The 12,670-nt window shown below is 44.3% G+C and overlaps 1 protein-coding gene across 1 annotated transcript in view; it reads right to left on the reverse strand.

The window, feature by feature from the left end:
- Positions 1–3,879: 3,879 nt before the first annotated feature.
- Positions 3,880–12,670, reverse strand: part of LOC126176324 (calcitonin gene-related peptide type 1 receptor-like) — a 170,806-nt gene continuing 162,015 nt past the window's right edge. Inside the window, exons 8-9 of the mRNA XM_049923474.1 lie at positions 10,135–10,315; positions 3,880–4,014 (exon numbers count right to left, since the gene is read on the reverse strand). Coding sequence (XP_049779431.1) covers positions 3,880–4,014; positions 10,135–10,315 — 316 coding nt within the window. The remainder of the gene's footprint in view (positions 4,015–10,134; positions 10,316–12,670) is intronic.

Here is a 12,670-nt window from a genome sequence, read left to right on the forward strand (position 1 = left end):
CCCTGGATGATCTCGTCATTCTGGAAATCACAATGGATCAACACAAGTATGCCTGTATCCTTGTCGACCATGTCCATCCCTTCACGCAGTTTGTTTTTCCTCGGCACGACGGCATCTTCCAGCAGGACATTGCGATGTGTCACACAGCTCGTAGTGTACGCCCGTGGTCCGAAGAACACCAGGATGACTTTACCGTACTTCTCCGGCCACCAGACTCGGCGGATTTAAACCCAGTGGAGAATCTGTGGGACCACCTCGATCGGCCGTTCGCGCCGTGTGACGTCAACCGAAAAACCTAGCCCAGCTGGTTACGGCACTGGGATCTCACACCGGTCCACGATGCAGGAGATGATTATTCAGGCTTGTAACAGGTGGTCACTTTAATGCGCCTAGGCAGTGTACATTGAGCATTATTTCGGTTTATTTCTTGGGTAAGTATCCTAAAAGTTGTAAATAATAGAGTTTCCACATAGAAACTCGACGTCACGACCCTTTGGTTACGGTTCCGCACTCTTCCCGCTGCGCCAACCATGGGTTGGATTCTACACTAAGACAAACAGCTAATGTCTCTCCCGACCAGCACAAAAATGGGATTTCTTCGAAACGCTTGATCATCTGGAGTATCCACTTCCATCAGTGTCAATTCGACCAAGTCCTGAATATGCCACAAATCTGGACGAAATCGGTGATGACAAATAGGCGCGGTCCCCTTGTAATTGGTTCAAATGGCTCTGAGCACTATGGGACTTAACTTCTAAGGTCATCAGTCCCCTAGAACTTAGAACTACTTAAACCTAACTAACCTAAGGACATCACACACACCCATGCCCGAGGCAGGATTCGAACCTGCGACTGTAGCGGTCGCGCGGTTCCAGACTGTAGCGCCTAGAACCGCTCGGCCACCCCGGCCGGCCCTTGTAGTTATCAATCGAATTATCTAACTAGCTAAAGACATCATGCTGCTTCCGGTGCTTACCACGATACCGTTACAATAATTATGTAATCGTTCAACAGGCCTTGTCTAAAAATGAACCGGAAATAGTTCGAAAATGGTCACGAGAATCACCAGTATTTAATTATGTGGTTTGTTCCAATTGATTTAATACATAGTAACATTGTTTAAGCAATAATCACAATGGATACGTTTAACTTCATTATGTTATTTTAGTGGTGGTGTTTTCTTTCCTGTTGTGGTTCACACAGGATATACCATTAGGTGCTGAGTAGGGACGACCAGGCTTTTTCAAGTCGAGGAAGTGAAAACGTAAATAACCATAGTTTGTACGCAGTCATTAGCTGGGTTAACTAGGTAAGCTGGCTATATACTGTGCACATGATTTCAGCTGTCAACATAACTGGACATCCAGACATAAATGACAATTGGTACATGGTGACGACTATGTTTATTTTAGTCTATCTACAATTATCACAAGCCACTCGTATTTCCCAGTTTTTAATTTCAGCCTTTATCTGGAAATGTATGAAGACTTACACGCAATCATTCAGGAACAGTAAGCTATTGTGGCGTGCCCCACAAAGCATTTTGATATGAAGGTCCACCAAACAACACATTGCACAATAATGTATAAATACAGTTTGCAGTCACTCAAAAGATCTCTTTACACTAGTACGGGAAAGCAGAGCTATGAAACACCAACACCTCCAGCGCCTTGGATCCATCGGACGGTCCTGGTGCACATATGCGGCAACTTATACAGTCTCAGAGCAAGGATGTGTGTTCGAAGGAAACACTTTGCTGACAGTCTCTTATGACGTTCAGTTCTCCGGATACATTGCTGGTTTTGGCAATGATGTAGGGATGCCTGTGTTTACAAGGTACATATGGTTCAGTTTTCCCAATAGCAGTCGGGGTCAAGTAACTAAAATTTAGACTACAATCAAGTAACATTCCGAGTGTTGCTTTCATTTACCCAGAGGCATCAACAGTAGAAGGAAGGAAGTAGAAACTATAATCGCAATACCAATGTGGATAACTTTATGCCTACCTTATCAGAATGTTGTTATCTACTCGTCTACCTTATACTTTAAAATTTGGAAAAATTGTTATTGTTTTAATGCTATCTTGTACCACATCCTCCAATTGTTTTAAATTTTTCAGTAAAACTTAATCCGAAAATTTAAGTGTTAGTATTTGGTGTCACTATTCACAACAAAATTAATATTCATATTTTCATGTTCAGGACGCTTTTACACTTCAGTACATATTTAAAAGCTTGTTGTCAACAAAAGTTAACGAGAATGAACGAAAACAGTATTTTTCTATTTATTTCTTTTGTTGATCATAAAATACTGCCCTTGGTTTTGGAAAACAAGAGGGTATTGCCAATATTGTTCTAAATTAAATTTTCAGGTTCTGAAATGTACTTACTCGTTAGTACCTATTTAAAAACTGTGTTGTTAATAACGAGTAAAACATTTAACGATTTTTTTCTAAACTTTTTTTTTGGAGGAAGGCATAAAGTATATCCCACCCCTTCGGTAGTAAGCATTGCGGAAAATACATTCTTGTTGCTAGGGTTAATCACAGCTTATTACAGATATCTCACTTCACCAGGAGGACAGTAACTATGATGTAGTTCAACCATGTGCAAATCACTAGTGCGGTTGCATGCTACGTTGATATGGTGTAACTGATGTCTATGAGAGTAGTGCTGCAGTGTCTCCTTCCTCTTTCTTTCTTGTATCTGCTAGGCAACAACTGTGTACCCTACGGTGCCAAAGACAACTGTCCTTTCTTCTGTCTTTCGTCCAACACTATCACACATCAGATGATGGCTGTCCATGTAGCACGCTGCAGTTAGTTTACTTCAGTAACAATAACCTCTTATGCCAGTTTATGGTTTACTGCAATGGGATGAAGTCTGTCATAAGAAGGCAGGAGGCAACTGACCACTAAGCAGAGCATCAGCTAGCAGAAATAGTTAGACCACTTCAAACAAGGTAATGGCCTAAGCTGGAATTAAGCAATAGATGATAAAAATTCAGTCTTCAGAAAGTTTGAGTAGTCACAGCAACCCTTAGAAACTGCAGTGTTGGCATCTGCACCATTGTTAGTATTACAAACTTACAAAACAGCACATGGCCCCTTGTGTGCTTCAGAGTCAGTAGTATGCATTTCACAGGGGTCGCAAATGCCCTTTCAGATATTTTGAGATATTAGGTAGTGCTATGAGGACAGCAGGTGGGAACTACATCCTTGTTACTCAGCATTGGGTGTAATATCAAACTCCATGCTGGCCATTACATTATGTACAGTGGTATCGCAGCTATTGGGCCTTTTGAGACAGCAGGTGGTCCTTCTCCACTAAGACAGTGGCCTCGCCTGATTCTGCAAATACCAACTGTTCTTATGAGACAACAGGTAGTTGTCTATCTCCACAGTGGGCTGCAGTGAGCACACTAAAGCAGAGTGCATGTGTGTCGTCACTGTACCACTGTTGCTGCTGACTACTAAGGAGGCAAAGTATGATGAATACCACACGTTCTCCACAATGGTGACATCATGTCCACAGGTGTACACAAGCAGTTCGGTGTTTGTAGCACACCCAGTTACCGTTGAGCTGCCATGAGACAGCAGGTGATGCTGAACCCACGTGGCAGAAAGAAGATTAGCAACACTGTAGTCTCAGGAGATCCACGTCACCAGGTCAGATGGATGCTGCAGATGTCACTGTGCCTTGTAAGACAGCAGGTGGCAGCTATTGCTATTTTGGCAGGTGGCAGCTGATGGCCACAGTTGTGGCAGACAGCAGATGTTGGCTACCACTGCAGTAGCAGACACCAGATTCTGGCTACCCCGAGGCAGACAGCAGGTGGCGGCTACGCCCGTGGCAGACAGCAGCAGACCCTCTGCAGCTGTCAGAAGCCATCCATACTCGCCAGCGTTGTGTGAGCAGCTCCACAACTTTCGCTGCTCCGGGAATGTGAGCGAGCTCCTCCTCCGCGGTACTTGTCCGACAGCAGATTGTAAGACCGCCTCACTGCGCTGTGGACCTGCAAAAGACAACACACTTCCGTTACTATACTTGCAATTGTCTCACATGCAATATAATGTGAAAATCTGAATGCTCCAATAGCCATGTAATGTCCCCACAGCAAATACCCTCTACCACGCACCAGTTAATCATTTTCAATCAAACCATCCACATTCATTCACTTTGGAAAAGTTATCTGATATGATTTTCTCGTAATATATGCGGCGATAGCTCGTCGACGCCAAAGTATTTTCTAGTGCGTTTATTCTTTGAAATAACAGAGATGCATATATGCATTCTCCATGGTTGTAAGAGTGGTAACTTGGACAGCTTCTGGAGTGGCGGTTGAGGGATTGACGTGTTTCTGAGAGATACATATTCTGCTTTTCTTCTTGCTAAAGCGAGCCAATTAACATTTGTGCCACTAGCGGTTTGTTTTGAAGAGAAAGAGGTTGTAAAAGGAAAATAATTAAGGCATGGAATCACCGGAGATCTGGACATGTAATGGAGATGGATTTAATACACGATTTCCTCTATAAATAAGGTTTGTGACTTTTTTGTTCTGGAGTGAATGAATGAATGAGTTTTTTTCTGAATCATTTGTTGATCACGTTGGCCCTGTAATTAGTGGGGAAGTTTCAGCTGTGTCGAAGACAGCCTGCAATCACTGAGTCTGTGTTAAATCGTCCAAAAAGGCTTCGTACACATCTGGAATTCGCAATCTTTCGTAAAAGGAACAAATTGTCCAAACGATTGATTCTCCCGACTGACTGCAGTGTTTAACAGTAATAATAAACGTAAAGATCTCTTACAGCAAGCCAGCCGCTGATCACCAAGACGAAGGACTCCACCAAAGATTCTATTTGGGCTGAATCTTTTTATCTCTATATCACGTAATGAAATCTTATATAAAAACTATACATAGATAAAGGAGAGAAAGAGAGAGAGCGAATGAAAATAGAGATAATACTAATAATCCTCCATTAGTTTAATTTTTCGCCTGTCTTATCACGGATCAGCCAAGAACTGGGAGGGCCGTACTTTACTGTATAGACTTATGTGTGAAGGTGAAGGGATCTTAAAGACAACAGATACACTTCTATACAGACATTACACAGAGATAGCGGGTAGCTGCATTAATAATCTATTCTTAGATTAAAGAGACGGCAATTTATTATCCGAACATTAAAATGTTAAAGCCAGTTCTCTCCCTTACCACGTCTCTAAATCCTGACTCATCCAGACTGAAGAAAGCTACTGTACCTACAAAAGTAGTACCTCCTGTTTCATATCATATGTACTAATAACTAAAACCAGTACCATTTACTGCTACACTTCTATTTCTAAACGCATTATTTTTTGCAGTTACAAAGTCATTCTATACCACATTTGTTGAAATTGCACTGTGTATTCCCATTTCCACAACTATCCTATGACTGCAGTGGGCACCTCGCTGTCATGATTACCACATATTGTAGAGCTTACTACACATATGGAAGAGTCATGCTGCAATGTACATCAACATGTGTACCTCCAACGCAGACCTGCCCATATCTACACTCATTCGCAAACGGTCTCCTCCACATTCACAGACAGTCTCTTATCCATGCACATTGAATGACCCTCTTTCCACCAAGCTTCACCACCCTCCCCCCACCCTCCACATAGACACATGCACATACTTTTTTGTGATTTCTAAAATGAAATTGCCGCCATTTGACTGTAAGTTTCTTATTATTCATTTATTTAACACTTTCACGATTTCGGTTTTACAGCCATTATCTAGTGCAAAAATAAACCGAAACGAATAAAACATGCGGTAGACATAGTGCAAGGCATATTGTGGTAACATAAGAATAACATAAATTTTACGATGACAGAGATAGGCTGGACAGTGAAGGGGGAGGCGTGTTTATAGCGATAAGAAGTGCAATAGTATCGAAGGAAATTGACGGAGATCCGAAATGTGAAGGTCACGGTTAACGCAAGCTCAGACATGGTAATTGGATGTCTCTCTAGGCCCCTGGCTCAGCAGCTGTTGTGACTGAGCACCTGAAGGATAATTTGGAAAATATTTCGAGAAGATTTCCCCAACATGTTATAGTTCTGGGTGGAGATTTTAATTTGCCGGATATAGACTGGGAGACTCAAACGTTCATAACGGGTGGCAGGGACAAAGAATCCATTGAAAACTTTTTTAAGTGCTTTATCTGAGAACCACTTTGAGCAGTCAAACAGAGAACCTACTCGTGGCGATAAGATATTAGACCTTCTGGTGACAAACAGACCCGAACTACTTGAAACAGTTAACGCAGAACAGGGAATCAGCGATCATAAAGCGGTTACTGCATCGATGATTTCAGCCATAAATAGAAATATTAAAAAAGGTAGGAAGATTTTTCTGTTTAGAAAAAGTGACAAAAGGTAGATTTCAGAGTACCTGAGGGCTCAACACAAAAGTTTTATCTCAAGTACAGATAGTGTTGAGGATCAGTGGACAAAGTTCAAAACCATCGTACAATGTGTGTTAGATGAGTATGTGCCAAGCAAGATCGTAAGAGATGGAAAAGAGCCACCGTGGTACAACAACTGAGATAGAAAACTGCTGCGGGAGCAAAGGGAACTTCACAGCAAACAGAAATATAGCTAATGCCTTGCAGACAAACAAAAATTACGCGAAGCTAAATGTAGTGTGAGGAGGGCTATGCGAGAGGCGTTCAATGAATTCGAAAGTAAAGTTCTATGTACTGACTTGGCAGAAAATCTTAGAAATTTTGTTCTTATGTCAAAGCGGTAGGTGGATCAAAACAAAATGTCCAGACACTCTGTGACCAAAATGGTACTGAAACAGAGGATGACAGACTAAAGGCCGAAATACTGCACTGTAGTTCCTTCTCTAGATTGTCGCACAGATGACAAAATGGTAGATATCGAAATAGACGACAGAGGGATAGAGAAACAATTAAAATCGCTCAAAAGAGGAAAGGCCGCTGGACCTGATGGGATACCAGTTCGATTTTACACAGAGTACGCGAAGGAACTTGCCCCCCTTCTTGCAGCGGTATACCGTAGGTCTCTAGAAAAGCGTAGCGTTCCAAAGGATTGGAAAAGGGCACAGACACAAGACGGTTATGTGAAAGCCAGCTCGCGCTATTCGTCCACGAGACTCAGAGGGCCATAGACACGGGTTCCCAGGGAGATGCCGTGTTTCTTGACTCCCGCAAGGCGTTCGATACATTTCCCCACAGTCGTTTAATGAACAAAGTAAGAACATATGGACTATCACACCAATTGTGCGATAGGATTGAAGAGTTCCTAGATAACAGAACGCAGCATGTCTTTCTCAATGGAGAGAAGTCTTCCGTTTTGCGGATGATACTGTAGTAAATCGAGAGTGTGTAACAAGGGAACATTGTACTGAAGTGCAGGAGGAACTGCAACGAATTGACGCATGGTGCAGGGAATGGCAATTGAATCTCAATGTAGACAAGTGTAATGTGCTGCGAATACATAGAAAGAAATATCCCTTATCATTTAGCTACAATATAGCAGGTCAGAAACTGGAAGCAGTTAATTCCATAAAATATCTGGGAGTACGCATTAGGAGTGATTTAAAATGGAATGATCATATAAAGTTGATCGTCGGTAAAGCAGATGCCAGACTGAGATTCGTTGGAAGAATCCTAAGGAAATGCAATCCGGAAACAAAGGAAGTATGTTACAGTACGCTTTTTCGCCCACTGCTTGAATACTGCTCAGCAGTGTGGGATCCGTACCAGATAGGGATGATAGAAGAAATAGAGAAGATCCAACTGAGAGCAGCGCGCTTCGTTTCAGGATCATTTAGTAATCGCGAAAGCGTTACGGAGATGATATATAAACTCCAGTGCAAGACTCTGCAGGAGAGACGGTCAATAGCTCGGTACGGGCTTTTGTTGAAGTTTCGAGAACATACCTTCACCGAGGAGTCAAACAGTATATTGCTCGCTCCTACGTATATCTCGCGAAGAGACCATGAGGATAAAATCAGAGAGAGATTAGAGCTCACACAGAGGCATACCGATAATCCTTCTTTCCACGAACAATACGAGACTGGAATAGAAGGGAGAACCGATAGAGTTACTCAAGGTACCCTCCGCCACACACCGTCAGGTGGTTTGCGGAGTATGGATGTAGATGTAGATGAAGATGCATTACTTACACAGTCATCAAATATCTGACATGTCTAAATGACATGTCGTCCTTGGAATACTACAACACATATGTGGTCATACACATCACTTATTTCATTATAAGATCTTTGTGCGAATTGAAAATTTGGGTGCCTGACCTTACAAACTACTAGAAAAGAATGCAACATCATCAAGGATGCATTCATTGGCAACAAGGTATAATATTTGCATGCTGAGGGACTGTATTGTCACTGACTGATTTGTCACAGTCATCGGTGATTATTTGGGACTCAGGGGGCCTCTCTGTGCGCGCTCTGTTTTGACTTTGAAGGCAGTAACGGTGCTCAGTTTAGAGGTGAACAATTTTCACAACATTCATTGTAGGGTACAACCATGCCCTACCGACGAATATGTACTCCTGTTGAACAATTTTAGTCATTTGAATGTGGTCACACTGTGGGCATGCGGGAAGCTGGATGGATGTATCGACGGATTTTGGGCACATTGTCTAAGTGGCGTGTCAACAGTGGTCTGTGGAACATTCTCACACCTGCAGACCCAGTTATGAACTTCTGTGCAGTACAGAAACACGTCAAAATCGTTGAATTGCGTCGTCAGGGGCAATTGAGTCCCATCTGCTTGCAGCAGGATTAAGATCACGTGTGACTCTGGCCAGGCTACCACTGACACCTTACACCACCAAGCATGGTTACTCTCTTGTCGTGCAAGAATTCACCAGAAAGTCTAATGGGAGTCTATTCTCTTCAGTGATGACACTGTGCTCTCCATGTATTCGAGTGATGGATGTACGTGTGTACGACAGAGACTTGGTAAGCTGCCTGCTTCAGAGTGCATTTGTCTGCAACACACTGGTACCATCCCAAGCCTCATGGTGTGGGGGTCCGTCAGTTACAGGTCGCAATCACATATGGTGTTTCTGGCGGGTAAACTAACCGTTGCCTGTTATATTACACAGCTTGTTAATCCTGTACTACTGCCATTTCTTCAACAGGACTGTGATGTTCTTTTTCAGCAGGACAATGCACGACCTCATATGGCTGCTGGGACGTGACGTCCTCTTCGTAGCGTACATCGCCTGCCCTGGCTAACAGGGTCACAGTATCTCTGACAAATTGAACACTTGTATGGCAGGATGAAGGACCTGTCAGAATCACTGCCAGATTGCAACAAAAGGCGCAAGATGCTTGGGAAATACTGAATGCCATTCGGCACCTTTGTATTATATTTTTTTGGCACCCTTTACTGTGACGTGTGTTTCATATGGACTGAATTTGTTGTAGTACACACCTACAATGATGAACTTCCTGTCAACTCACTTGTCAATAAAATGACCTTGTCCTTGAGACTACTGCATTTTTTCCCGAACTTTATGTGTTGTAAAATCCCGACGACATGTCGTTCAGATATATCGGATATTTGATAACTTTGTTAATAACTCCCTAAAAATTTATGTTGTTCCTAAGTTACCAAATTATGCGTTGAACCATATGATCCACAGGCTTTATTGGTTTCATTTCATCTTTGAACCTAATAATGACTATAAAGCCAGTGTGAAATAAAAAACTTGCAGTCAAGCGGTGGCTATTTCACTCAAAAACTACTTTATGACTGTGGTCCCCAACGAAGGGAGGATCATTAACTTGTTATAAAGACGGAGCTGTCATCCACTTTATACATTCCTATGATATTTCATGATTTTCCAGTGTAATCAGTGCACAGACAATAGAGACTATAGCAATAAAGTGGTACAACACAAAAACATGTATTAAGTTATGAAGTAAGTAAAGATACGTAAATAACAGAAGGGAAGTTGTCTGATTTCCAGCAGGTCAAAGTAGGCTTTGAACCATCCTTCCGCTAACCAATGGTGCCAGTTGCGAAGGTGACATCAGGCGAGACCTGTTCTATGGAGTACATGCATGGGACTGTGCCAGGTGATAATGTACCTCTCTGTTGAGGAAGCAGAAGCTGATAGCGACGAAGGCCCCCTGCAGTCCGTCCAGCAGCAGCCCGAAGTAGGCGTAGAGCAGCTCCCAGGTGCAGGACGGGTTGGGCATCCGGTAGAGGGACACCAGCAGGTTCAGGCCGAACAGTGGCAGCAGCGCCAGCGTCCCCCGCACCGCCTTCCTGTAAACACAACAGCCGAGCCACCTGCTCACCACTGCACACGCCAGAGGCACTTTTACTCCCGTCATCACGTATGAGCCACTGTAGTCCTATCATGGCGTCTTTATGTAGTCTAGTTGAGCTAGAGCAATTTTATTCTCGGGAAATTGAGTATTCATGAAGCTTAAACACTGACAGTTGAGCTGTGGTAAAAATTGCTGTTTTGAAGAGCTCGCCGCAGCGGGTAGTGTGAAGCAGTCGCCCTCCGTTTATGGCGGTGGCGCCGCTGTGGCAATCGCAGCTTTGGTGTCTCCCTCTGGTCGGAAAGGGGAAAGGTAGCCTTTTGACGTGCATTTAAGGGGCGCTATGAGCTCGCCAGGTTCTCCTTTTACTTGCATACATCCGCACACTATATATTGTCCGCCGCCTCGATCCCCCTCACCCCCTGGTGTCTCCCTTCCTCTCCACGCCCAACCCGTTGCCGTGCCTTTACCGTTGTGTCCCACCCTCTCTCCATCTCCACACCCTCCATCTCCTTTCCCAACGCAACTTCCACCATCTACTCCTTCAGGATGATGAGCTTCGCCCTGACATCTACCCCTCCTACCAACTCTAACCCCATCTTCCTGCCTCCTCCTCTGGGCTCCCTCTCCTCCCCCTCCCTTTTCCTGAGCGGATTCCCGCTCCTACTCCCTTGTGCTCCCTTTCAGTGTCTCTGCACTCCCTCCTGCCTTGTCTTCCCTCTTCATCTCCTGCCCCACATGTCTCCTGCCTCTTAGTGTACCTGCTGACGCTCCTACTCTCTTCATCCCGCCGCCTCCCCTGCTGCCCCTTGCCCTCCCTTCCTTTTCCATCCTCTCTGACCTTTCCCTCGGCAGGTCCCACATGGCAGTTTTATTCTTCATCGTGTGTGCTCCAATTGAGTTTTAAGAGTGCTGTTCTGGAGTGTTTTTAATACTGTGGCCGACTTTTAACCTTTGCATGTGCATTCAATGTCTTATTTGTGTTTTACGAATCGCCAAATGTGTTCTTTTAACTTTCTGGTGACTTTTTTAATTGTCCCCCATGAACGTCTCCATGTCAGTGTATTTTTACCTCCATTTTCTCCCCTTACTCTGTTTTATGTTCCCCTTTTTTATCGCCTTATATTTGTAACATTTTATTCTTGTTTTAGTTGTTATGTCACTCGGCTGAAGAGCGGCGGATTGTGCCGCTGACAGCCCTCCCCTGCCCATATGGGGCAGGGGAATGAAATTAAAATAAAGAAAAAAAACTCGCCAGGTTCAGTTGATCAGCCGAGACAGTGTGGAGCAGTCAGTGTCTGTCTGTTGTCTGGAGTGCTAGTATGTGTTAGGCTGCCAGTCTGCTCGAGTTTGTTCAGGCAATGGTCATCGGCGGTTGGATCGATCGGTTGATCGGTCGCGCACTGAGACACAAGGTGACTTGTCTGTCTTGAGCGTTGGCGCATGTGAGGTCGCCACGAGAGCAACAGGAGTCAACCCACGACATCAGTCTGGCTGGCACGAGCTGTGAAGCCGCGAGATGGGAGATCGGCGTGCCTTCCTGCGTCCATTGAAGCGGCTGGCAACAGACGGTTCGGGAGAGCGTTTTGGGGGTGCTGCGCCAGGTCTTCGTCATATGTAAAGAGGCAGAATACGGCGCTGCGGTCTGCAAGGCCCATATAACACAAAAAGTGTCTGGCGCAGTTGTTAGATCGGTTATTGCTGCTACAGTGGCAAGTTATCAAGATTTAAATTAGCTTGAACGTGGTGTTACAGTCGGTACACTAGTGATGGGACATTGCATCTCCGAGGTAGCGATGGAGTGCGGATTTTCCTGCACGACCATTTCACCAGCGCACCGTGAATATCAGGAATCCGGTAAAACATCAAATTTCCGACATCGCTGCGGCAGCAGAAAGCTCCTGGAAGAACAGGACTACGACGCCTAAAGAGAATCTTTCAACGTGACAGAAGTGCGAGCAGATGGACGTGTACGCGTATGGAGACAACCTAAGAATCCATGGTCTCTGTATGTCAGCAGGGGATTGTTAAAGCTGGTAGAGGCTCTGTAATGGTGTGGGTCGGGTACAGTTGGGGTGATATGGCCCCTTATACGTCTAGATACGACTCTGACAGGTGACATATACATAGGCATTCTTTCTGATCACCTGCATCCATTCGCGTCCATTGTGCATTCCGTCAGACTTGGGCAATTCCAGTAGGACAAAGAGACACCCCACACGTTCAGAATTGCTACGGAGTGGCTCCAGGAACGCTCTTCTGAGTTTCAACACTTCCGCCGGACGCGAAACTCCCCAGGCATGAACATTATTGAGCATATTTGGGATGCCATGCAAGATGCTGTTCAGAAGAG

Source organism: Schistocerca cancellata, chromosome 3, assembly GCF_023864275.1.
Source record: "Schistocerca cancellata isolate TAMUIC-IGC-003103 chromosome 3, iqSchCanc2.1, whole genome shotgun sequence".
In the NCBI taxonomy this organism is placed as follows: Eukaryota; Metazoa; Arthropoda; class Insecta; order Orthoptera; family Acrididae; genus Schistocerca; species Schistocerca cancellata.